This window comes from Podarcis raffonei, chromosome 1 (assembly GCF_027172205.1).
Source record: "Podarcis raffonei isolate rPodRaf1 chromosome 1, rPodRaf1.pri, whole genome shotgun sequence".
Taxonomy (NCBI): Eukaryota; Metazoa; Chordata; class Lepidosauria; order Squamata; family Lacertidae; genus Podarcis; species Podarcis raffonei.
The window spans coordinates 17,176,249-17,203,682 of record NC_070602.1 but is presented as its reverse complement, the minus strand read 5'-3'; the positions used below and the strand labels follow the sequence as shown (position 1 = coordinate 17,203,682).

General features: G+C 46.0%; 2 protein-coding genes across 5 annotated transcripts in view; one reads left to right on the top strand and one right to left on the bottom strand.

Moving 5' to 3' along the window:
* Window positions 1-2,330: 2,330 nt before the first annotated feature.
* On the bottom strand, window positions 2,331-16,412 carry SLC25A29 (solute carrier family 25 member 29). Its single transcript, XM_053375187.1, has 4 exons — window positions 16,054-16,412; window positions 12,455-12,498; window positions 8,720-8,803; window positions 2,331-3,322 (listed from the first exon to the last, which is right to left on the bottom strand). The coding sequence occupies exons 1-4, from the start codon at window positions 16,085-16,087 to the stop codon at window positions 2,564-2,566; spliced, it is 921 nt and encodes a 306-aa protein (XP_053231162.1). The 5' UTR covers window positions 16,088-16,412; the 3' UTR covers window positions 2,331-2,563.
* The window catches only part of SLC25A47 (solute carrier family 25 member 47), a 38,889-nt gene continuing 26,654 nt past the window's right edge, over window positions 15,200-27,434 (top strand). Inside the window, exon 1 of one of the 4 annotated variants that reach the window (XM_053375100.1) lies at window positions 15,200-15,746. In XM_053375100.1, coding sequence (XP_053231075.1) covers window positions 15,656-15,746 — 91 coding nt within the window. In that variant the 5' untranslated portion in view covers window positions 15,200-15,655. Of the gene's footprint in view, window positions 15,747-16,567; window positions 16,691-16,870; window positions 17,096-27,434 lie in introns of those variants that run through there. The other 3 variants (XM_053375118.1, XM_053375110.1, XM_053375126.1) reach the window with 3 other exon arrangements.

Below are 27,434 nucleotides of genomic sequence, written 5' to 3'. Positions count from 1 at the left end.
CTGCACGACAGAACATCTCCTCCCCAACCATTCCACAGGGTGGAAGACAAACTTGGGAGCCCTGCGAGGGGAGAAGTTCTATGGCCCAAGCAGAAGCTGTGGTGCAAATTGGGCGTAGCCCTACGGAATAGGCCAAAAAGTTGCCAGAGGCTTTCTTGATAAGCTTGCCTTCCAAAGTGCACCGTAACAAGAGAGAGATGAGGAGCTACAAAGGTGCTATATTGGCAATATGCACCTGCATCTTTCACACCTGCACTGGGAAGCTGCAGCCTTATAGATGTTGCTCATGTAAAAGTCCCATGGCCCTTGCTCACGCTGGCTGAGGTTAATGAAGCCCTGCTTTGCTCTCTCTCATTATAGTTAGGTATCATGCAATGCTGTGCTGACACACATCCCAGGCTCAGGAATGACAACTTTGAGCTCTGCAGCTCACTTTCCTCACATCAGAACTGTTAAGCTTTCTGGATAGGGATGCCTTGCATTATGCAGCAACTGGCAAGGCAGGTAAGCTTTATCAGAAGTGCATAGGACTTTCCTGCGTTCCTGAATGATTTTTTAGCGCAACCTGCAGTACATTAGGAAAAGGCAAATTGCATCCTTCTTTGCTTGTCTAAGTGCATATACATGCACACACTCACAGAGGAGTCAGGCGCTTCCTGTCAAAAGTACAGCAAAACGGGGGAAGTGGGAGAACCCAGCAGGAACCCAGCTAAGAAACTTCACAACCAAGAGAAAAAGCAAGATGTTGATATGCTGTACTGAAAGGTTCACAGTATGTGGGATTTCCAATGACTAATGCATCAGCCTTGATAGCAAGAACAGTAAATGCTCAGGCATGTACCATTTACGGAATTTCTCATGGCAAGAAGAGTCAGGGACAGGGACCTGCAGGCCTGAGGTTTTCAAGCTTTTTGATTCCACTGCTCCCTTGACCAACTACATTTTTTTCTGGGGCAGCCCTGTGGGACTCAGGAGCCCAGTTACGTCACCCCCTTGGCTGCAGAGCTGGCAGCCTCTCGTTCCTTTTCAAACACCCTCCCTTGCAGAGTGTTCCCTCAGCCTCCTCTCCTTTCCCCTCTCCTTGGAAGTCCTCTGGACAGCCACTGCTGCCACCCCTAGTCTCTGAGCTTCCCCCCACCGCCCCAAAGAGAGGTGCCTCCTCACACTGCCCCACAGGGGGCTGGGAAGCACCCCTTGGCCTGCCCCAGAGGCACCATTCACTTGGGGAGCTTACAGCCAGGGCTGCTGCAACGAACAGCTGTGCAAGCCTTTGAGAGGCAGAGACATGAGAGGGCAAGAGAGGAGGAATAGAAGTAAAGAGAGTCAGAGGCAAGTGTTGCCCATGGCACCCCAGACTTTCATTCTAGGCACCCCAGGGTGCCACGGCACACTGGTTGAAAACCACTAGTGTAGGGACACAGGTTCCCTGATTCCCAGTCACTGCGTATTGCTGGTGGGATTTTGCCTAACAAAGGGGTGATTAGCCAATGGCTTTAGCGCCACCTGAAGCCAGGTTTTCCAGCATATCTGGATTCCTCTCTCTTTTCGTGCTGTGAGAGCAGGGGATTAAAACTGCTTGGGTGAACATTTGGGTTGCCATAGGTCCGGAATTTCCCAGACATAGCTGGAATCAGAAGCAGTGTCCGGGTGGAAATCAGCTAAAATGTCCAGGGAAATCTGGACGTATGGCAACCCATGCCGGCAGTGTCAAGGTTTTTTTTTGCAGATTTTCCTTAAAAATAGCTCCAAAAAGTCAACAACTTTGGGCAAAACTAAAAAAAAGCTGGACTTTCAGTTTTTGAAATATGGCAACATGTCCTGATCTTGGGGAGGTTTCCTAATGCACTTAGCAATTCCTCTCTACATCTTCCCTCTCAAAACAGGAAGGTCAGAAATGAGCCAGTGCACTGAGACATTCAGGGAGGGAGTTTTGTGTGCTCACCCCCCCCCCCGTTTTATCCCACACGCTTTCAGGCAAATGCCTGAATAAGGCTCACATCTCTATTCAAGCACAAACACGTAAGGCAAAGAAAACCCACCCTGCTAGAATGTGCGCCAGTTGCCTTGCCATCCCAACATTCATGGCGCCATTGTCTGCAAAGGGAACCTACCAACATTCAACTGTGCAAGCATAACGTGCTGCACAGAATCAGGACCCCAGTGCTGTTCCCTGCCCCTTCTCCACCACTTATGCATGGAGAATGCTTGCATAGGGGCTTATATCAATACTGAATGGGAATAGGGTAGGGCTGGGGGTCTTTTATGAGGTTTGTAGCAGCAGCTAGGCCATGTGCCAAATAATGAACTGCTGGAAGGTAGGATGAGGTCTATTATTTTTTTTTAAGACAATGTTTATATATATATATATAAAGCAAGTCCTCTTATTACCTGGATTTCTAGAACAGATCTGCTGCTTTCATAAAGGAGGTGAAATCCTAAGTCACGATAAAAGGATGCTTTATACAGACAGAAATTTACAGTTTCTACATCCAGATTTTTTTGTTAAAAAAAAGAAAGGAAAAAAATAAAATAAAAAGAAGATCACTTGCTTCCGTTCGGGAATCTAAAAGCTTGAAGGCTGCTGGATTGCCGGGCCAGCCTCACATCCACTTAGATCGCCTCGGATCTGGTTCTCTTCCGACCTCATATACATGAGGAAGACAGTGACTGTGGCGAAAGTAGCAGCATTCACGGGGAAAGCTCGAAGCAGCGTGGAGGTGAGGCCTCTTGTGAAGACCCTCAAGCCTTCGGCGTGGTAGCTTTTCCTAACGCAGTCCAGAATGCCGTGGTAGCGCACAATCCCGCCGACCCCATCTGCTTGGAGGCGAGACTTGATGACGTCTACGGGGTACGTGGAGAGCCAGGAGACAATCCCAGACATGCCTCCCGCCAAGAGCAGTTTGGGGATGATGTAACTGTCCTCCGCCTCACATCCCAAGTACCTGGTGAGGCAGTCGTATGTCAGGAAGTAGAAGCCAAAGCTGGGCGTCTCCCTCATGAACGTGGAGACCATCCCCCGGTTGATGCCTTTCAGCCCTTCCTTCCGGTAGATCTTGACCAAGCAGTCCAGGGAGTTTTTGTAGTTCTTGGACTTCAGCTTATATTCGCCAGTCCCTTGCAGCTGCATTCGCGTCTTGGCCAGCTCCATGGGGCAGCAGATGACGCACTGGATGGCGCCGGCCGCGGAACCGGCAAGGAACTGGTTCATTGGAGTGTCCTTTCCGAGAGCACGGAGTGTGTTCCCTTGAACGCCGAACACGAGGGCGTTGATGAAGGTAAGTCCCATCATAGGTGACCCAATGCCTTTGTAAAGTCCAAGGGTCTAGGAGAGAGAAAACAGAAGGGAGAAATTGGCATTTGGAGAACCATCTTCACAATTCAAAGTCTTGGTGCTGACCTTTAAAGCCCTAAACGGCCTCGCCCCAGTATACCTGAAGGAGCGTCTCCACTCCCATCGCTCTGCCCGGACACTGAGGTCCAGCTCCAAGGGCCTTCTGGCGGTTCCCTCACTGCGAGGTTACAGGGAACCAGGCAGAGGGCCTTCTCGGTAGTGACGCCCGCCCTGTGGAACGCCCTCCCACCAGATGTCAAGGAGATAAACAGCTATCTGACTTTTAGAAGACATCTGAAGGCAGCCCAGTTTAGGGAAGTTTTTAATGTTTTATCACTTTACTATTGGTAATATTTTATTGTTGATAATATTGTTGACCAATAAATAATTGGTGATAATATTTTATCACTTTATCGTTGTTGTTGGTATTCTGTTAGGGGCCGTCCAGGGTGGCTGGGGGAACCCAGCCAGATGGGCAGGGTATAAATAAATAAACTATTATTATTATTATTATTAATCAGCCAAGTCATTTTTATTCAGTTCTTTTTAACAACATCAATTTTAATACATAATTCCAAAGTCGACGACCCACCCTTCCGGGTTGCATTACACATATTTATTCCACAATACTTTCATTACTGTTATATTTTATTTTGCATCTACTGCTCAAAATTTAATCCTGCCTGTGATTCCATTTAACGTATAATAATCTTCACAGCCTTCAAAGTGTTTTCACCTGAAGGTTCCTGCAACCTTCTCTGCTGGTTAAGCAATAGGTTAGGCTAGCATCATAGGAAGTTGTCTTATCCCACGTGAGACCATTCATCTATCTAGTTCAGTGTTGCAAAAAGGCAAAGGTAAAGGACCCCTGGACGGTTAAGTTCAGTCAAAGGTGACTACGGGGTTGCGACGTTCATCTTGCTTTCAGGCTGAGGGAGCCAGCGTTTTTCCACAGACTGCTTTCCGGGTCATGTGGCCAGCATGACTAAACTGCTTCTGGTGCAACAGAACATCGTGATGGAAGCCAGAGCACACGGAAATGCCGTTTACCTCCCGCTGGAGCTGGGACAGAGCAACGGGAGGTCACCCCATCACGGGGATTCAAACTGCTGACCTTCTGATCAGCAAGCCCAAGAGGCTCAGCCACCCGCGTCTACACTGTCTGGCAGAGGTATCAGACAGGAGCATTTCCCAGCCCTACCTGGAGACTGAACCTGGGAACTTCTGTATGCAGGGCCAGTAAGAATTCAGGAATCACAGTCCTTTTGTGCTACACGCCTTCCCTCAAGTTATTTCTCCCTGTGTCATGACAATGTAGTTAGAGGGGGTATGGATAGCAGCTACAACAAGAAAGTTTTGAGTTGGAAATAGACATTTGGTTGCCCTCCTTTACTTCCTTAGGGCATGCACGCTCTTCAGTAGCTCAGTCAGCTAGAGCATGGTGCTGTTAATGCCATGGTTGCAGGTTCGATCCCCATATGGAACAGCTGCATATTCCCACATTGCAAGGGATCAGATTAGATGATCCTCAGGATCCCTTCCAACTCTACAATTTTGTGATCCCACCTTTAAAGACAGTAAACCCTTCTGAGCAAGGGATGGAGACAGGCAAAATTGCCACAAGCTTGTCTGAACCCACAATAACTCATAGGGTGGGGGGTCACAATGTCCCATTGGGCTCATAGAAGGGCTTTTAAAAAGCAGTCTGCTAATGAAAAAGAGGATGCAATTTTATTTTAAGAATCCCCATCTGTCTTCAGCCCTCAGCCACCACAAATCAGCTTGAGAGTTGGGGGACCTCCAAAACAGGGTGGAAGGTGATGCAACTGTCACAGTGTTTGAGCATCTGCTTTGCATGCAGAAGGCCTCAGGTTCAGTCCTCAGCATCCTCTGGCAGAGCTGCAAGAGACCCCTCTCCCAAACCCTGGAGAGCTACTGCCAGTCGCTGTAGACCATTCTAAACTAGATGGACCAATGGTCTAACTCGTTATAAAGGTGCTTTCTATGTTCCCAAGACCATGCCCAGCCTCTGTTAGTTATCTTTCCCCTTAATGTGAGGAGAAATCCCAGCCTTCAAAGGAACGGCACACTTGAATGCTATCTTGAAACAAAACCCCACATCCTAAGGATGCTCACATCTTAAAAGGAGCTGTAAAGTTTGGTGGGTTTTTTTATGGAAACCAAACTTCATGGCCCCATTTCACATGGCACAGAGGAAATGGGGCACTGTACTCAGATGAAAAACATTAGAAAGCTCCTTCTGCCCCGCTGAATTAGGTTCACTTTTCCTAAATACTCTTTCGGAAATAGTTGCATTTCAAATCAGTACCTGGTAACTATATCTCAAAGAGTTTTTCTGGGCTACAGTGGTACCTCGGGTTAAGAATGTAATTCATTCTAGAGGTCCGTACTTAACTTGAAACTGTTCTTAACCTGAGGTACCACTTAAGCTAATGGGGTCTGCTGCTGCACCACCGCCGCACGCTTTCTGTTCTCATCCTGAAGCAAAGTTCTTAACCCAAGGTACTATTTCTGGGTTAGCGGAGTCTGTAACCTGAAGCGTCTGTAACCCAAGGTACCAATGTATTTGTCTTCCATCTATCATAAAGTGCTCAAAAACCATACAGAATCATACAACTGCGGCAACTGGTTGAGTACTTATAAATATTTATTGGTGTGTGTACAGCTACAGAGGAGGCAGAAAGTTGACAACAGTAGCAGCTGGCCATGTCTCCACCCCCATCGTTCTGCCCGGACACTGAGGTCCAGCACTGAGGGCCTTCTGGCGGTTTCCTCGCTGCAAGAAGTGAGGTTACAAGGAACCAGGCAGGGGGCCTTCTCGGTTGTGGCGCCTGCCCTGTGAAACGCCTTCCCAGCAGACGTCAAGGCAATAAGCAACTATTTTACTTTTAAAAGACAACTGAAGGCGGCCCAGTTTAGAAAAGTTTTTAATGTTTGATGCGGTATTGTTTTTAATATTTGGTTGGAAGCCACCCAGAGTGGCTGGGGAAACCCAGCCAGATGGGTGGGGTATAAATAATAAATTATTATTATTATTATTATTATTATTATTATTATTATTATTATTATTATTATTATATGTCACGTCAAGACTAAGGAAGTGTCACATAGCTCCCTATGTGGCTCTTTGCACAACCAAGGAGCAGTCACATGATTAACGGCTAGCTGGGGATGGGGAAGCCCCTCTTCTGATCACGCTTCCATTAGCCTTTGGAAGAAAAGTCCAGCATTGCGGCATGAGGAGTATTTATTGTGGCCAATTGGGGATCTTCCCTTACTGACCTGTAGAGCTATTTCGACACGTCCCTTAGGGAAGTTACTTAACTTTGGTTTCACTTCCCATTCAGTTATCAGCTGCTAGTTACATCTGGGCAGGAGCGAAGCAAGATTAAGTCGTGTCTTCGCGTATCACGAGCCCCTTTGTAGGGAAAACTGGCACACCAGGAACGTGACTAAGCTAAACCTCTCTCTGATCTGCAGGGAGCCAAATTCCAAGGCAACTGTTAAGGGTGTCGTGAGGAACTGCCCCTGCTTTAAAAACAGGGGTAGAGGGGAATCTCTCAACCCAAGGGCCACAAAGCCCTGCTGGGCTACATTCTAGGTCCACATGCCAATCGTGTGGGCGGGTGAAGAGACAAAAGCAGGTGGAGGGCTGGGGAGGGGGTGTAGCCTGGGGAGAGTGACCTCTGCTTTTAAGAAAACCACCCACGTATTGTGGTCCTGATAAAAAATTGCCCACAATCCTCACCACTAGTTTGAAGTGCCAATGTTGATTAGGGCCCCTAATCAGGTGCTATTTGTAGTTTAATTTCTTTAGTTTGGTGTTGCATTTATCCTTTTTTTCCTAATTTGTCCCTTTGTTTCTTAAGAGTTACTTTTGGGTTTTTTTCTCATGGGGGTCTGCTCAAACATATGCAAGTCTTCTCTGTTCCCCATTCCAAAGTGGAAGAGTCTAAGACTCATTCTCGGGGCAACGGCTCTAATAATTTGCTCCAGTGAGAGCAGAAAATATGCCAGTTATGGTGTGTGTGAGATGGCTAAAAACCAGTTAATGTGCCTGTACTTTACTTTTATAAGCCGAAACATTGAGCTAACTAGTTTCCACTGGAATCCATTTAGGCGAACTTCATTTTAACCGTCGCGATCGAACAACTGTCCGCCTTTCTATAAGGCACTTTTTGTACAGTCGTAAAAACAATAAAATCACGGTATAGAAACAAAATAATGAAAGAGATGGCACAATAAGCACCTACTAGTTAAAAACCACAAAGAAGGTTTTTTAAAAACAGCAGACTTTAAAGCAAATGGCATCAGCAACAGAGGCAATTAAATCCTAATGGAACGTTAAAATTCTCACGAGATGCACTGAAATAAAATAGTCATCATTGTCCAATCAGTGATATGACCAGACCCCACCCTGGGAGGCTGTTCCACTACTGAGAAGGACCTCCACAAGGACACTCTTGATGGGGAGGGAACCTGAAAGAGTGGCTTGGGTCTAGAATGGAGTTCTTGAGCCAAATCATGTGGGGGAGGTGATCCTTGAAATATTCTTTGATAGTTTAGAACTTTAAAGAACAAAGAACAGCACCTTGAATGGAGCCTGGAAGCCATATAGTGACCAGCGCCCTAGAAGAAGACCAGCTAACAAGAGCTGTTGGAGCAACTCGGGTCATAACCCCTGACAACTACAGTCTATCCGAAATTTCTGAATCGCCTTCAAGGACAGCACATTGCAATAATCTAACCTGGAGGTGAAGAGATCAGGAAAGACCTCAGGCTGATCTGATTCCTCCAAGAAAAAGAGTCTATTTGGCATAGCAGATGAAGTTGGCTGAAGGCACTTTTGGCGTCCAAGGGAAAGGGGAACCCAAGGGTCAGATCTCTAATTAAAATTTGTAGTGTGAGAGCTGTAACGGGCTAGTTAATGCAGGATGTCAACCACAGATCGTGTGAGAGGATCCAGTTGGAGCTCCTCTGCACAGCCGCATTGCAAACTCCTCCCATAGGAACAATAAGAACAGCCTGCTGGATCAGGCCAATGGCCCATCTAGTCCAGCATCCTGTTCTCACAGTGTCCAACCAGATGCCTGTGTGAAAGCTTCAGGCAGGACACGAGCACAAGGACACTCTCCCGCACCTGTGGTTTCCAGAAACTGGTATTCTGGTCTAGGAATCCAAAGTGGCCTGGCGAATTCTGAAGTGACATGAAAGGTGACAGGAAAAGAGCCTTGCTGCTGCTGAAGCAGCTCCCATGACACCCATGGTGAAAAGGAGCTCCTAGGCTTTATTCATGAAAGGCTCCTTCTCCCTTGAATACAGTGCAAACCACGAGTGAAGAGCACAATCACTGAACAAGCTACTCACCGTCTCTTGCTTTATGATAGACTGAAAACAGTGCAAGGTCCCCCGGTAAAGTGGCTTCTCCACATTTTGAACTTGAAGGCGTACCTACAAAACGTAGTGACAATTTGTTGACATGGCAAACAAAATAAATGAAAATCAGCAGGCAGAAGTATGACAGCACCTTTGACTGGGCACACATAAGGTGCATCGATGTGCACCCAGTCCTGACACCACAGTGCCATAGCAGGCAATTTTAAAAATGGTCGGTATTTTGGGAGTCACTCAGTTTAGTGCTCAAGTCTGTATGAGATGGGAATGATTAATAGGGGATGGTGCTTGTCCCTCTTACTTCAAGCTATCTGAGGTTTCATTAGCACACGTCATTATTCTCAGCTATGAAATAAGGCCAGCGAGGATCTTCTCAGTGGTCATGAATGGCCAAGTTTAAAGGATGTTAGCTGAGGTCCATAAACAGCTACTTGTCTGGTTGCCTAAGATGAACAAGAATATTCTACAGGTGATCACGAATGGAGTTCATAGTTTTTCCTTTTAGACCGCAGCTAACTAACAGATATGTGAAATATATCCACTTTTTATGAACCCTAAATCTTAAAGAAGCTGCCTGTATTTTAGTCAATAGAGTCAGAAAATCCTGCTTTGAGGGACCTACAGTTTTTTTAACCAATAATGCTTTTTTAAGCATTGTGGGGCAGTCTCTCTTTGCGGCCTGTTAAAACATTACCACACAGATATGGTGCAATTTTCTATACCATTCCCATTACATTATGCCAGTTTCCTTCTTTCAATACTGCTGAAGCTGAACCCTGGCATCTAAAAACACTTAAATTTTGAATTGAAAACACACACTGAGAGTGAACCCCACAGACCAACCAAGTACCAATACCTAAAAATGCATCAATACAGATATGGTTATAACATTTGTGTGTGGCAGGGGGGAATAAATAAATAAATATATATATATTAAAAGTGGGAACCTCAATTTAAGGAGTGGCTGAAAACAGAATTCACAAGTTTTGTTCCACAAAGTACATATATAAAATCTTTTTTAAGCACGTAAAAAAGCATATAAAATCTTTTTAGTGCACTCTAGGAAAACGAATGCAAAACAAAGTCAGGTTTTCTTTTAAAAGCTCGTATTCAAAATAAACCTTGCATATTGCAAATCCCCGCCCCCTCCACTTCAGAGCAGGAGAAACATTTTTAAACTTAAAAAGGAGGAAAAAAAAAAGAAAGAGGAAGGGAATAAACTACATATGGTTTCCTGGTATTTTTTATTATTATTTTTGTTGTCTTTATAAAACTTGAACTAATCATACATGTTGGAAAAAATTAAGACCGAGAGAAACAGAAGGTTCACCTGGTCTATACTTACTAGGTAACTCTCCCGTGATGAGGCTTATCTGTCATCTACAACAAAGTAACACTTTTGCTGTTAATGAAGACAGCCCCTAGCTCAGAAAGTAAAGGCAGTTAAGCAACAAAGCAATTGTACACATTACATCAACAAACTGGGGGGGGAGGAGGAGGAGGAGGAGTAAAGGATTTGCCACTCGAAGAAGACCTGGTTCAGGTTCAGTTCAGCATCTCTGATGTTTTTTGCATCTCCCCCACCAGGTTCCCACAAAACCCAGACATTGCTTTATCTGTGGAACTAGTGGAAAAAACAAGCTTCAGAGAGGAAATTAAGCTTTGCTTTGGATCCCTCCCCAAGATGTATTTATGGTCTCAAAATGAAAATTTGCTTTAAAAGATAAATTTAAAAAATAAAATGAAAGCTAAGAAATGTTTAGCCATCCAGGACTCACAAGGAAAGAGTTATAGGGCTTAATGCAGCGACACGAGATTTAGATCTGCATAAACTGCCTTTGTACAAGACCAGGTTATTATTACCTAGCAGATTAAAGTAAGTTAGTCTAATACTGCAATCCCATGCAGACTTTCTTGGGAACAAGTCTCCCGATGGGACTGACTTCCAATAAACGTGGACAGGATTGTCCTGCAAGACCATAAAATATGCAACTGGTAACTGACAGCACGATTCTCTCTAATTGTCCACTCAGAAATAAGTCCTGTTAAGTTCACTTACTCCCATGATAAGTGTGTATAGGATTGCAACCTTAAAACAGAATCCCCCTCTTTGCATTGTAGTAATGTCATTGTACTTTCAACAACATGGTAGCAAGTTAACTGAGGGATTTGTATATTGCCATCATAATTAACTAATACCCCATCCCTGAATACATTGGCTTTGAAAGTATGCTCAATGGAATGTGCTTCCAAGTAAATGCATTTCCTGGTCCCAAGATGTGGTCCGAGGGCACATGCTGCAGACACCACTCTGAAGCTAAGCAGGTATGAGTCTGGTCAGTGCCTGGATGGGAGACTGCCTAGGAATCCCATGGACACCACCTTGAGTTCCATGATGGAAGAAAGGTGGGATAGAAATATACTAAAATAAAAATAAAAAATAGGTTTCAGTTCAGGGTGCCAGACTATGCCTTCACCCTCTCAGTTAAGACCAATTCCATTAAGTTAAAAAAGAAGAAGTGAAGAAGATTAAGAAAACCAGACAGTCAGAGTTTTGGTTCTGCAAACATGTCCATAAAATGAAGGATCATAGTATTATTCCCTATGGGACAAAATGGGATTCAACGGAAATTCAACGGAATCTAATGGAAACGGTTTCTCAAGCAAAGGATACACCATTGCATGAAATGACTGAATTTTACAGCTACAAACCAACAGACTTCACATTTCATCCATAATTGTTGCACCTATTAAGTATGGGATGTTTTAAGGTTATGAATGTTAATCGGCACATTTCCTCAGCCAGAAGATCCTTAAACCCTTGCTCCAACCCACACTCAAGCTGAAATTATTGGATTTACTTGATCTTGTGCATGGGTACTCAGAAGTAAGCCCTACAGCGTTCAATGAGGCTTGCTCTCAAGCAAGTGTGCAAATGACTAAAGCCCAGCTTAGACTCATGCGTCCAGTCCTGTTTTGTGACGCTATTTGACTGCTGTGCAGGCACAGATTTTAAGTGATATACCTAATTGGATCTCATTTCCCACCCGCAATCGGCCACTTCTGTTTTGAGTTCAGTCCAATTAAATGCCAGCTTCCCGGACCAGGGGGGGAAAAAAGAGAAAAAGAAGAAGAAAAGTATTCCTTTGTGAGCTCACAATATTTCCCCAAGGGTGGGAGGAAGCATGTTAATTAGCAAGACTGTTTCATCATGTTGCAAACTGTCATCCGGGAAATATAATTAACAAATTTATGTTTCCCCAAAGCGAGTAGGAAAACAAATAATGTAGCAAACAGCAATAGTGCACCTTTAAGTGCAGTGCAACCCCTCCCCCCCGCTTTTTGCATTAGTCCTAAAAATCTGTATCTTCCATAAGCATTTTTGCTAGATGCTGCTGGATTGCTGAGTTTTAAAAAAAGGGAGGTCTGAAGACCCAATAATCAAAGCACTTAAATCAAGAGGGACTATCAATTTGGAACTTTTTAATCTGCTGCTAATTTGGCTTCACTGTGGGATGTTTCAATGCTTCAGTATGTCTGAAAATCTAGTTCAAGATCTCTATACCAGGAATTGACCTATGAGGATGTTTACTTAATGGGTCCAAAATATCTGAATTCTAAAAAACAAACGCTTTCTACTCATAAGGGCTAGTGCTATCTTCGGCCTAAATGTTTATGATTAAGTAAGCCTGTGGAAAATAAACCCACCTTAACAGTATCGAATGGATGTCCTACCAACACGCCGGCAGCACCTGAAATGAAGAAGGCGGCATTATGAGACAATCTGGCATTCTACCACTATAACCCACCACAGAAGCAACTATTTGCAAAGCACAGAAGACTACAGAAGTCACACGGTTGCTGTCTATAGGACTCAGGTAGGAGGGATGCAGGTGGCGCTGTGGTCTAAACCACTGAGCCTCCTGGGCTTGCTGATCAGAAGGTTGGCGGTTTGAATCCGCACGACAAAGTGAGCTCCTGTTGCTCGGTCCCAGCTCCTGCCAACCTAGCAGTTTGAAAGCACGCCAGTGCAAGTAGATAAATAGGTACCGCTGTGGTGGGAAGGTAAACGGCGTTTCCGTGCACTCTGGTTTCTGTCACGGTGTTCCGTTGCACCAGAAGTGGTTTAGTCCTGCTGGCCACATGACCCGGAAAGCTGTCTGTGGACAAATGCCGGCTCCCTCGGCCTGAAAGTGAGATGAGCGTCGCATTCCATAGTTGCCTTTGACTGGAGTCCAGGGGTTCTTTACCTTTATAGGACTCAGCCCTACCATATTTGTGGCTTCCCTCAAAGAATCCTGGGAAATTTAATTTATTAAGGGTGCTAAAGGTTGTTTGGAGACTCCTATTCCTCCCTAACAGAGCTACAATCCCAGAGTTCCCTGGGAAGCAGGACTGATTGCTAAACCAAAAACCCTGGAGAAGAATACCCAGAACAGATGAGTTCTCAAGACCAGTCCGAAGGTCTGATTTGTAGGGGTGACAACCACAATCTTGTTAGAAGGGAGTTCTCTAACTGAGGGTGGCGACACCACTGAGAAGGCTCCGTCTTTCGAGGCTGCCAACCTGACGGATGTTGTAGGCAGTCAAATGAGCAGAGCCTTCAAGGTGCATCTTAACACATGGGGAGATGGGGAAGGAAACCCCAAGCTCATCTTAAGATTGTATCCAATCAACTCATCCTATTCACCCAAAGACCTCTGCTTGTGCACCTCTTCTGACCACCCCCAGTAGAAATTATGGGGAAAGGGTATGGGAAGTTACATTACACAAGCAGAGGTCCTTGCACAAAACAGAAGAACTTTACTGGATGCAATTCCTAGACTTCAGCTCCCATCAGCCCCAGCCAGCATGGCAGATGACCAAGGATAATGAGAATGACAGTCCCACAATATCTAAAGGGAAACACAGGTTAGGCACTGCATCTGAGACCAAGTGCTAGTGCTCTAGTAAGATTGTGGTGAGCATGCAAAATTGCTGTAGGAAGTGATGCAAGTACTTAAAAAAAAAAACAACCCACATTTTTAAAGCAAGTATTTGAACAAGTATGGCTAGGGGGATTGATGTTTTTCAGCCTACATATTTTTAAATATTTTCTGCATAGCACCTTCAAAAATAAAGAGGGGTAAAATGTCAACAGGCTCCTGTTAATTTCTTCCTTTAAGGATCCAATTGAGTGCCGCTGTGTTAATCTTATTAAAACCGATTTGGCAAGGACTTAAAAATCACACGCAAAGTGGCATACTTAAAACTGCAGCAGATGAAGATATTAAGTACAGAGTGTTCTACATAACCCCGAACTGTGCCTGCAGAGCGGGGGAGAGAGAAGAGGGAAGTCAACAACAGAAGGGAGAAGGAAAGCCTCAATAGGCTGAAACCAGCCAGCAACTCGCTGTTGTAACTTTCACTGGAGGAAGACGACATCTCCAGAGTCAGACCTGCATTGCTTCATCAAAATCAAGGCAAGGAGACACACACTTTGTTTCTTCTTTCTCTCTCTTTTGCCCCTCAAAACATACAATCTAGGGACATGAGCACCTGCCAAATTGTGTTTTAGCCCACAAGTGGTTATGCCATAATAAAGATGCTAGTCTTTAAGGCACCATGATCTTTATTATTCTTGCTGCAAGATCCTAATGCAGCTAAAATAAAAAAGGGGTGAAACCCATCCAGCACTATGAGGGAGCTAATTTAGGGTGACACTTTGAAACTGTAGGCTATATCCAAGCAAGTCAGAGTAGCCATATTCATTATCCTGAATGGGTTTATATTGGATACAAACTTGTATTATTATTATTATTATTATTATTATTATTATTAGGGGGGAGGACAGATTGGGTAAAGTGGCTGTCACCACTCCAGCAATGCACAAAATAAGGACACCTCAAGCATTTCAAAGGGGCAGAAATAATAAGACTCGAAGCCCCACACTACAAAAAACAGCGCCATCCTCTATGGGTGTAGCCGGGGGGGCAACTGCCCCCTAAATAAATAAAATTCTTGACTAAAAGTAGAAATAACCAGAATATTTGAGGTCACTTGGATGGTGTTGTGGTGCGTTCTAGCAAAGATCCTGGCAGATTTTTCTGAGCACTTGAGGTCAAAAGAAAGGAATTGAAAACAACTGTTGTTGAGGCATTTCATTCCGAGTCTGCCAGACTGAGGGTGATGACAGGTGGGTGTCATGTCCCCAACATAGATCCTGGCTACGCCCATGCCCCCCCCCCAATATGCTAGCAGAGAGGTGAGCGGCATCCCTTGGCAGAAGTCCATTTGTTTCCTTTTTACTCTGTCCCCACCCAAGAAGGAGGAGGTTCTTGCTTGTTCTTCCAGCACAAGACACTTCAGGAAATTGGTGCGCAGCCCCACCTTCCTACAAAAGACAGCCCTATAATAAGGGTTAGGGGGAGGGGTCAGCTATGAGCCGCGGGGGCGCGCAGAAATACCTTCGCCCAGTTAAGGGAAAGGACCTTGCGCGAGACCACTCCCTCGGCCTCACAAAGCTCACATCTCACAGGGAAGATTGATGGTGTGCGCTCAGTGGGAAGGGAGAATTGAACTCTGCGCGTGCTCAGAGAGACACCCGCTACTTCAACAAGGATCACTTCGACAACAGTAGAGATCCAAGACCCGGCCCAAATCAATCCCTGGCTCGGAGGGGAAAGTTTCTATAGGCGAAGCCCAAGGAAACAAGGGAGGCTGGGCGTCTGAGCGCACAACGCCCGCTTCGATTTCGCGCAGTTCCAGCCCTGTTCGAGGAGGTGGCAGGCAAACCCCCCTCGGAGAGTTTCTGGCAGGAGGGAAAAGGGAAGCCGATTGCCGAGCGCTGACTCACCGGCTCTGCCTTTATGGGCACCGGTGCAGTGTCGGCGCCGAGAGGGACAATGGCCCCCTCGGGCCTCAGGGACAATGCGGGCAGCGGAGAGAGAGCTGGCGCCGGCGCGCCAAGGCACCGAAGCAAGTCACGAATTTGAGGAGGGAGACAGGGGTGCAAGAAGAGGTAAGGAGGCACCCATCGCGCCAAGGCTTCCCGCGGTGCCTCTTCCTTCCCTTCCAAGCGTGCAGTGTGCCCCCACCCTCTCTCGGAGGCAGGCGGACGGGTAGGCAGCACATCCCCGCTGCAGTGCGCCAAGCAACGCGCGCACACACACGAGGCTCTCCAAAGGCGCAGACACGGGCAGCCCAGCTGCTGTGTCTCTCTCTCGCCCCCGCCCCGGCTTCCTTACATAACTGGATCGCGCAAAGATAGATAACAATAGAGCAGCTCCGCTTCTCCTGGCAGCGTGGAATCGCCCGCCAGCGCTTACCTCCTACGCAGCCTGCGAGGAAATCCAGCGCCATGATCGCGGTCTCCAAAGCGCGCCTTCAAACCCCTTTCGTGCGCCTCGTCCCGCTCCTCTGGTTTCTATTGCACCTCCCGGCTCCGTGCGTAATTATTACGAATTCCTTTGGGGGCAGCTCGAAGAGGGGGGCGGCGGGATCGGCTCCCTCGGATCCAGTGAGTAGGTGGGGGGGGGCGATCTGAGATCTAATGTCAGGTAGCGGTTGTTGCTTAATTCGTTTTCCCTTCGTCGCCGCCTCGCTTGTGCGCGCAGCAAGCCAGCAACCCGCCCGGTGCGCCTTCCGAGCCGGCACGATCCACCCTCGCCCGTTGCCAAATCCGATCTGGTCGCTTCTATTTCTGACGCCAGAGAGAGGAGGGGGAGACCGAGCCTTTTGGGGAAGCGGGCGCCGCCAATGAGACGCGCCTGGCCAGGCAACACCCTTTCAGGTCGGCCCTCCGCCCGGGCCTCTCATTGGCTGCGCGGCGAGGGAGGCTGCCGGGGATGGGAAGCCAGTGGTTAGGAAAGCAGCGCGGCGAGGGCGGGCCGGAGGACGCGGGCCAAGGCAGCTGGAGCTCCGCCCGCCAGACGCAGGAAGAGCACAAGCGGTGGCTTTGTGTCGGTGCGTTTTTGCGCGCGAGGCTGGCGCGGTGACGGTGCCTTTGGCGATGTGGCGGCGCGGGGAGGGAAAGCGGGAGACGGTTGCGCAGGCCCTGGAGCAGCGGCTGCGTGGATCTCGCGCCCAGGGGAGAAGTGGGAGCAAGGAAGGCGCTTGCCTTGCCGTCGAGGGGGCGCGGGGGGGGGGGGGGAGTTGGCCAGAGGCCATAGACTGAAGAGGACGGAAGAAGGAGCTGCCTGTTGGGTAGCGGCAAGCCCCACTGAACTCATTGGCATCTCCCTTGGTTCCGAGGATCGGGTGCCCAGGATTGCGGGCTGCGCGACAAGCCAGCCGACGGGGATGCTTCTGGGGAAGCGCGCAAGCTTCTGGGCAAGCGCGTCCCACCCGTCTCTCTGTTACTCTCCAGAGGTATACTGTTTCTCGGCCTGTAGCAACCTGGTGCCCTCCAACAGTTTCCGACTCCAGATGCCTTTCTGGGGGTGATGGGAGTTGTAGTCCGAAGCTTATGGATGGCACCAGGTTGGCAAATACTGCTGCATCAAGAATACAAGGGCCTCGGGATTAAGGCGAATTTTCTAATGGGGGTAGTCCTCATTATGGACCCATCAGCCATGCTTTTTCTCTTGTGCTTACCCCCCTCCCCACATATAATTGCATATTTACATAACCTACATTCTGAAAATGATAAGAATAATAAAATCATGATCCTTGAATATAATTGCTATTTTATTTTTAAAAGACATCTAATAGAATACCTATATTATAATTTATGTGGCCCTTCAGGATTTTGTTGGACTACAAAACCCATCATCCCTGACCATTGGCCAGTTGTGGCTGGGAATGATGGGAGATGGAGTTCAGCACCATCTGGAGAGTACCAGGTTCCCCATCCTTGTGTCTTAGATGCTGTTGCAAGAGACTCTTCCAAGAGAGTGGCTTAAGAGAGTGTGTGAAAAGGTTCTTCATATCTCAATGGTTGCACTGAACACCTGCTTGCTAAAGGCATCTGTTGGGCTACTGTGAGAACAGGATGCTAGACTAGCAGGGCTGATCTTGCATTCCTATTGGAGTAAGGTGCCATTAGGCTATGACTCACATCTGCTTCCATGAACTTGGGCACTGTTTTTCTGTTTTCTGGGAGAAAGGCAGGCAATCCGCCCCCCATCAGTAGGGCATTCACAGTTAAACCACAACAGGGGTTTAATATACTGGCTGGAGCCTTACTATATTAACTGAAGTGCTTCTGAGGGAACGCTACAGTGTAGAGTGTGTCATGTAATGATTAATTTTGACTTGGGATTTTCTTTCCAGACTTTTTGTGCCTATTCAGCATTTACTTAGCCTCAGCAGAATGTTAGGTGCTGCACATAACACAAAAACTATGGTTTGGCCACAGAGGGGCAACTCCTGGATTTGCCATGGCAAGTTACACACGTTTTCCAAGTGTGCCCTTCCCACCACCATCAAGGAGTACAGTGGTACCTTGGGTTACATATGCTTCAGGTTACATACGCTTCAGGTTACAGACTCCGCTAACCCAGAAATATTATCTTGGGTTAAGAACTTTGCTTCAGGATGAGAACAGAAATTGTGCAGCGGCGGTGCAGCGGCAGCAGGAGGCCCCATTAGCTAAAGTGGTGCTTCAGGTTAAGAACAGTTTCAGGTTAAGAACAGACCTCCAGAATGAATTAAGTTCTTAACCCGAGGTACCACTGTATTTCTTAGTCATGCCTTGTGTAACAAATGGAGGACAACCATATAGTTAGCAGCTAGTTAAGCGACAGCAGCAAGGCAAAAATGCTTCGCTTTTCATATGCCTGACCAGCTCCTTCCTCTATACAGTATCAGGGTTTCCCAAGCTTGGGTCTCCAGCTATTTTGGGACTACAACTCCCATCATCCCTAGCTAGCAAGACCAATGGTCGGGGATGATGGGAATTGTAGTCCACAACAGCTGAAGACGCAAGTTTGGGAAACCCTGTTCTATAGGCAGGAACAGCCAATTTCTGTATTCTTACATCTATTCCGTTCTCCAAACAGTGGTCCAGGGCTCAGTTTATTTACTGCACAAGCTGGGTCAGGGGCATAAGAAAATTTGCCACCATTTCAAAGTGAAGACTTCACGCTCAGGAAGCAGAGACTCAGGTCCCAAATTATGCATGCACACACCTGAAAGCAAAATGTAATGTTGTTGTTGTTGTTGTTGTTGTTGTTGTTGTTGTTGTTGTTGTTGTTGTTATTTACCCACCCTTTATCCTAAGGTCCTGGTGCAGGTTACAACATTAAAAGATAGTATTAAAACCAGCTTAAAACAATTGACTGTCCCAGAAATCAGGTGATTATATAAGGAGGCATATTTATTTTTCCTCTGCCTCACTTTTCCTTACAAGTGACTTTCTATCCCTTGATTAAAATGCAGCCAAATGATTTGCCATGCCTTAAACTTTGGTGGGGCTTCTGGGGCCTGATCTGGCCCATCTTCTACTCAACCATCCGTGATTTACAATGTCCTCCTTGGATTGGACTACTGGCATCCTGGCCGCCTTGTTTTAAGGCAAATCAATGGCTGCTCTTGAGTTTTTATGGCTCTGCTCCTTTGGCCAAGACTGAGCATTCCAAAAACCATTCGTCATCTTCTGTCGTCTTAGAAGAAAACAACAACCCAAAGGAATCCTGTACATCTGAAAGGCATTTTCGCTGGCTTCCATATTTTGAACCACTGGAATGTTTTAATGTTGTGGGCTCAGGGAACAAAACACGCATGCACCCATCTTTTATTATTATTATGAAGGTATCTAATCTTTAGTATCTGTTGAAAAACACACACTAAAAAAAAACAAAAACACTTGCAAACATTTTTTGCATTCCCCAAATCTTCCAGTAACTTCTAAACTTCAATAATATCCTTTGCTTTCACACAGAACTTTGGGCTCCCCCCCCCCCCGGTAAACCTTAAAGTGGGATTCTTATTGCTAAAGACTTCACTTCCTACTGTGTGTGCTCGCTTATTGACAAAGGATTGGTCCTTATTATCCATTAACTTTGTGACCCTTAACAGTTCCCACATATGTGGTGCCAGTTATTGAAGTTAGAGATGATGACATGTCAGTCGTAAGTTGCCACCTGTGCTAAAAAGTGATGACAAGCTTGGCTCTCTCTTTGATCTACAACTTCTGTATACTTTGCGACCATTAAGTGCTTATATTCTTCCTGGAGGCAACCATTTATTATTAGACTTTGGGGTTTTTAAAAAAAGGATTTTCCTCATTACACTCGGGTTGCTTCTAAATGACCTGTTTATTGAACCTTTATCTTATTTTGCGGGTTGGGATAGGGGGAGTCCTGTTGTCCTGGCCAGACAGGTTAGTTGAATCCAGCCCCTGTCTCCTAATTTCAGATACATATATTTTTCACAACGCTTGTAACTCAGTGTTAGAAATTCAGATATATAAGCTAAATTGGCAAATGGCACCTTAAAATAGGTTAGGGTCACCACAACAGAATGTCTAGGCGCCTTTCCCCCAGTAAAATTTATTGTTATTATTAGTAGAATAATAATAATAATGATAATAATAGAATCTTAGAGTTGGAAGATGCCCCGAGGATCATCTAGTCCAACCCCCTGCAATGCAGGAATCTCAGCTGAAGCATCCATGACAGATGGCCATTCAAACTCTGCTTAAAAACCTACAAGGAAGGAGAGCCCACCACCAGTGTGGTGTAGTGGTTAAGAGCGGTGGACTCGTAATCTGGTGAACCGGGTTCGATTCCCCGCTCCTCCACATGCAGCTGCTGGGTGACCTTGGGCTAGTCACACTTCTATGAAGTCTCTCAGCCTAACTCACCTCACAGAGTGTTTGTTGTGGGGGAGGAAGGGAAAAGGAGATGGTTAGCCACTTTGAGACTCCTTCGGGTAGTGATAAAGCGGGATATCAAATCCAAACTCTTCTTCCAAACCTTCCGAGGGAGACCATTCCACTGCCGAACAGCTCTTTCTGTCAGAAAGTTTTTTTCCAAATATGTAGTCAGAATCTCCTTTCTTGTAACTTGAAGCCATTGGTTCGAGTCCTACCCTCTAGAGCAGGAGAAAACAAGCTTGCTCCATCTTCCACATGATAGCCCCTGGGATATTTGAAGATGACTATCATATCTTCTGTCAGTCTCCTCTTTTCCCAGCTTTTCCTTTCTATACCACTTTATATTTTAAAGAAAAAGAATCAAAGCTGTTTACAAGTTAAAGCATCAAATGAAACAACAACAAACCAAATACAAGCTTGAAGGAAAATATTTCAGATCCTTTTCAAAGGGACATTTTGCTTTTCCCCATATTTATTTACCTGCTTAATTCATATAGCTGCCCCTTAGCAGAAATACTCTAGGAAGCCAGTGTGGTGGTGTGGTTAGAATGTGGTTAGACTAGGACCTGGGAGATCAGGGTTCAAATCCCCACTCATGAAGCTCACTGGGTGACCTTAGAGTCAATCCTAGCGTCCTAAGCTACCTGGTGGGTTTGGATCTGGTGTAACTTTACACCAGCTTAGCCTAACACCAGTTTGTGCATAGGATTGCCCCTTAGGTCAATATTTAATGCTCCCATCTACAGAAAGATGAAGCACAGGGCTGGGGGATTGCGCCACTTGTTTGCTGCTGCAAAAAAAATTACGCAAGAGAATTTAGTATAATCCCCTAATTATTTTTGGTGTTCAGGAAAGCCTCATGCTCTTGATGCTATTAGGATAACTCTTTGGCCTGGGCGATAATCTTTTACCTGAGAGCGAACCCCGTGGAACTCAATGGGACTGACAGATTGAGGTTGAATCCTGGCAAGACAGAAGTACTGTTTTGGGGGGACAGGGGGCGGGTGGGTGTGGAGGACTCCCTGGTCCTGAATGGGGTAACCTGAAGGACCAGGTGCGCAGCCTGGGAGTCTTTCTGGACTCACAGCTGTCCATGGAGGTGCAGGTGAATTCTGTGTCCAGGGCAGCTGTCTACCAGCTCCATCTGGTACACAGGCTGAGACCCTATCTGTCCGCAGACTGTCTCACCAGAGTGGTGCATGCTCTAGTTATCTCTCGCTTGGACTACTGCAATTCGCTCTATGTGGGGCTACCTTTGAAGGTGACCAGGGAAACTACAACTAATCCGGAATGCGGCAGCTAGACTGGTGACTGGGAGCGGCTGCTGAGACCATATAACACCGGTCTTGAAAGACCTACATTGGCTCCCAGTATGTTTCTGAGCACAATTCAAAGTGTTGGTGCTGACCTTTAAAGCCCTAGACGGCCTCAGTCCAGTATCCCTGAAGGAGCGTCTCCACCCCCATCTTTCTGCCCAGACACTGAGGTCCAGTGCAGAGGGCCTTCTGGCAGTTCCCTCGCTGTGAGAAGCCAAGTTACAGGGAACCAGGCAGAGGGCCTTCTCGGTAGTGGCACCCACCCTGTGGAACGCCCTCCCACCAGATGTCAAAGAGAAAAACAACTACCAGACTTTTAGAAGGTATCTGAAGGCAGCCCTATTTAGGGAAGCTTTTAATGTTTAATAGGTTATTGTATTTTAATATTCTGTTGGAAGCTGCTCAGAGTGGCTGGGGAAACCCAGCCAGATAGGCAGGGTATAAATAATAAATTATTATTATTCTGAGTAGACACATAGAGCAGTGCGCTGCTATGAATTTTTTTCTTACAGTAGCCCCATCACGCACATTGTTTGGTGATGATACCCTGTCCCTTGCATGCCTAGCCAGATGATTCCACCCCCTTAACCACCCACCTTGATGCGTGCCAAGTTCAAGCCCTGCCAGTTTGACACAGACATTTTAATGCCGCAATGGGCAAACAAAACCGTGACACAGCATCAGAGATTTTGTTTGAGCTGGCTCTCCTCGTCAAGGTAGCCTGAGTGCAATGATTTGGACAGAACGCCAAGGGGTTGTGTCTGCCTAGCAATCAAAATCACCCGATGAGATAATAGTGGGAGAAGCAAAAATTTGGGTTGTTTCGTTATGTTTCCTCAAAAAACAAAGTTCTTAAAAGATGACAATGGACAGGTGAGTTCACAGCTAGATAGGGCAACAGCTGGATGTGACAGAGCAGTGGCGTTAATGCCACATTCTCAACTCTCATTCCTTGCACCGATGGGCTGGGACTGAAGATGGGAGGAGAGAGGGTAATCCGTCAGAGCAGGGTTTTTCCAAAGGCACAAATGCCCTGTCAACCAGCTCACACTAAAAAAAAGTACCGTAACACCGAAACCAAGCAGGTAGGGCTGAGAGAGACTCTCTTTCTGAAACCCTGGAGAGCTGCTGCCAGCCAGTGTAGACAGCATGGAGCTAGGTGGACCCCCACAGTCTGATTCAGTATAAGGTAGTTCCCTATGAACACAAAATGTTCTTTGCCCCTCGCTTTTACCCTGTAGCAGTGGCATTTTCAGCATGGGAATCAGTTGTTCTTATTCACTACGCAGTGGCAAATCATTTGGGAACTTGCCTTAGTTCAGGAACGAGCAGGTGCAAAACTAGGAGTACGTTGAACGTATTTACAAGAATGCAATGAAGCATTACCTGCCGAAGGACGAATGAGAAGAAGAGGTTGTTCCATGCAAAAAGAGTAAGGTGTTTTAATAGGGTCTGGGCAGTTAAGTATGGAAACTGAGCACACTCTGTCCTTATGTAAATTGTAACTCAGGCCCTAACTAGAGCCAGTGTGGTGTAGCAGTTAAGAGTGGTGGACTCGTAATCTGGTGAACCGGGTTCGATTCACCGCTCCTCCACATGCAGCTGCTGGGTGACCTTGGGCTAGTCACACTTCTCTGAAGTCTCTCAGCCCCACTCACCTCACAGAGTGTTTGTTGTGGGGGAGGAAGGGAAAGGAGATTGTTAGCCGCTTTGAGACTCCTTAGGGTAGTGATAAAGCGGGATATCAAATCCAAACTCCTCCTCCTCCTCCTCCTCCTCTTCTTCTTCTTCTTCTTTTTCTTAACTAACACAGCTAGAAACCCAAATGAAGTTGAGGGTGCAATAATTTTCATTCAACGCTTTCAGAATGGATTCTGCAGCCTTTCAGAACTGATTCTGCAAGTGGCTATTGGTTGGTCAGGATATATTTTGCTTCAGGATCGCCACACTTAAAACGGAGTACAGCTTAATGCCCAGAACAGGACAAACTGGCTCTTGGAGAGGAATACATAGAAGAAGCACATGTCTAATTCCAAATGCACAGAGCTTGCATGTATTAGTGGAAATACATAGGTAAATGCAGAAGAGCGCCTAATATTTGCCTGCTTAGCAGCTTCAGTAACACTATATACATGAAGGTTTCATTTAGCCATTGATACTGAGAAGATCCGTGTGGCCTCTGCAGAAGGGTGACACACACATTCCATTCAAGAAGAGAAAAGAAACCTAATCTTTGGCTGTGTTGTGGCAAGATCCTTCAACAACTTTACTTATTAATGCTTTTGGCTACCTTGAAGAAGCAGTAACCGAGGAAGCCTGAGTCATGCAAGCTGGTTCCTTGTACAGTGGTACCTCGGGTTAAGTACTTAATTCATTCCGGAGGTCCGTACTTAACCTGAAACTGTTCTTAACCTGAAGCACCACTTTAGCTAATGGGGCGTCCTGCTGCCGCTGCGCCGCTGGAGCACGATTTCTGTTCTTACCCTGAAGCAACGTTCTTAACCTGAAGCACTATTTCTGGGTTAGCCGAGTCTGTAACCTGAAGCGTATGTAACCTGAGGTACCACTGTACATGCTTCCTGTGGAACGTACAAAGTGGGAACCCGCCCCCACCTCCCCCTGGTTTAGAAGCGTAGTTCCAAATGCACGAGGAGCTGTGGGTATTGAATGTCTGGGACGCAGGCGAAGTCCAGGCACTCCCAACCACTGCTGGACCAGCACTCATGAGCACTTTTGTCTTGAGGGATCAGATCCCAGGTGCATGGGATGGAGCAGACAGCCACTGCCCACAACAGTGTTTTGCTACAGGGGGAAGGATGATCATGGGCATTGCTGCGAGAGTCTGAGACATGAGTAGCTGAGTATCCAGGTGGCACTGCTGGGTGACACCCAGCTCCCTCGTTCCATCAGTGCAAGGATTTCTGATCGACTGCTTCAAGCCCAGACCGTGTGCTCAGAAATATTTTTCTATATTTTGTAAACACAAGATTTTTACCTGTGTTCTTACTGCTGCTGCGTGGAATAACACATGTATCTGACCTTTGGGTTTTGTAAGTAAAGCATTTAAACTTTCTAATGGTGTGGTCTGTTCATTGTGAGAGGGGTAGAGAGGTGAAGCGTTGTAAGCGGATTAAACGGGATATTTATAAGGTCTAGCAGCCTATGTTCCTCACACTTCACTGTGCTGCATGATTCTGAGATTTTGAACTCTGCTGGGGGCTCTCTTGCAGGAGAGTGTGTTTAGCCCCATGTTTTGGATATAGGGATCCAGCCAGTTCTTTTATTAATTATCCCACATGGGATATCGATCTATATCAAGTTTTCTCCCCACACAATATGAGCCAGAGTGATCAAGGCTATTCAGTGGGTCATAGGTGGAGAACAGGAACAAACAAGGTACAGTAGGCCAGAGGTGCCTTTATGATACACTGAGCAGATGTGCCCCCAGATGGCTCTTTGGTCAGCACAGACATCTTCAGGCAGAAGAATTTTCAAAGGAATGCATATCAGGAGGCACCTTCAGCCAGACTTGGCAACTTCTGCAGCATCACAGGGACAAAGGGAGAAGCACTCTTGTTAATAAGCGACACACGATCGTTAAGTGTTAACCTGGGAAAACTACGGAATAAACTCTTTTCCACACCATACCTTTAAAGCACAAGACTTCCCTGCACAATTTCTGGGAACTGTAGTTTACCCCTCGTATAGCTTCACTTTCCAGGACCCTTAAACTACGTTGTTGTTGTTTAGAGTGTCCGACTCTTCGTGACCCCATGGACCAGAGCATGCCAGGCACTCCTATCTTCCACTGCCTCCCGCAGTTTGGTCAGGCTCATGTTTGTAGCTTTGAGAACACTGTCCAACCATCTCGTCCTCTGTCGTCCCCTTCTCCTTGTGCCCTCCATCTTTCCCAACATCAGGGTCTTTTCCAGGGAGTCTTCTCTTCTCATGAGGTGGCCAAAGTATTGGAGCCTCAGCTTCAGGATCTGTCCTTCCAGTGAGCACTCAGGGCTGATTTCCTTAAGAATGGAGAGGTTTGATCTTCTTGCAGTCCATGGGACTCTCAAGAATCTCCTCCAGCACCATAATTCAAAAGCATCAATTCTTTGGCGATCAGCCTTCTTGATGGTCCAGCTTTCACTTCCATACATCACTACTGGGAAAACCATAGCTTTTATTACACGGACCTTTGTTGGTAAGGTGATGTCTCTGCTTTTTAAGATGCTGTCTAGGTTTGCCATCGCCTTTCTCCCAAGAAGCAGGCGTCTTTTAATTTCGTGACTGCTGTCACCATCTGCCGTGATCATGGAGCCCAAGAAAGTAAAATCTCTCACTGCCTCCATTTCTTCCCCTTCTATTTGGCAGGAGGTGATGGGACCAGTGGCCATGATCTTCGTTTTTTTGATGTTGAGCTTCAAGACCATATTTTGCGCTCTCCTCTTTCACCCTCATTAAAAGGGTTTTTAATTCCTATATAGTTCCCAGGATTTTCGGGGGAGGGAAGCCATGTGCTTCCAAGCTGTGGATGTTGACAAGCTTTATTATTTTTTTTAAAAAAATATTTATTAAATTTTCCAATTTTTTAAACAAACAAACAAAAACAGAACAAACAACAACATTAAAAAGAACATATAGTTCATAAAACGTACTTTTCCATAACAAATTTCTCAGACCTCCCCATACTTCTCCTCCTCGTATTCCAATTAAGATTATTTGTTCAGCAAATCCTTCATTTAAAGCATTACAGCTTATATTATTACCTTATTTTTCAAACCCTTTTCCCCCATCTATATTCATTTATATCCTTACAGCTAGAAACCACTCAATTTCAATCCAACACCATTCAACATTCCTTAATTTTACAATATTTCTGTAAATAGTCCTTAAATTTTTTCCAATCTTCTTCTGCCGACTCTTCTCCCTGGTCACGGATTCTGCTCGTCATTTCTGCCAATCCCATACAGTCAATCAGTTTCATCTGCCATTCTTCCAGAGTGGGTAGATCTTGTGTCTTCCAATACTTTGCGATGAGTATTCTTGCTGCTGTTGTAGCATACATAAAGAAAATTCTATCCTTCTTTGGCACCAATTGGCCGACCATGCCCAAGAGAAAGGCCTCTGGTTTCTTCAAGAAGGTATATTTAAATACCTTTTTCAATTCATTATATATCATTTCCCAGAAAGCCTTAATCCTGGGGCACGTCCACCAAAGGTGAAAGAATGTACCTTCATTTTCCTTACATTTCCAACATTTATTATCGGGCAGATGGTAGATTTTTGCAAGCTTGACTGGGGTCATGTACCACCTATATATCATTTTCATAATATTTTCTCTTAAGGCATTGCATGCCGTAAATTTAATCCCGGTGGTCCACAACTGTTCCCAGTCAACAAACATAATATTATGACCAACGTCTTGTGCCCATTTAATCATTACAGATTTGACCGTCTCATCCTGAGTATTCCATTTCAGCAGCAAGTTATACATTTTTGACAAAGTCTTAGTTTTGGATTCTAGCAATTCTGTTTCCAATTTAGATTTTTCCACCTGGAAACCAACTTTCTTATCCAAATT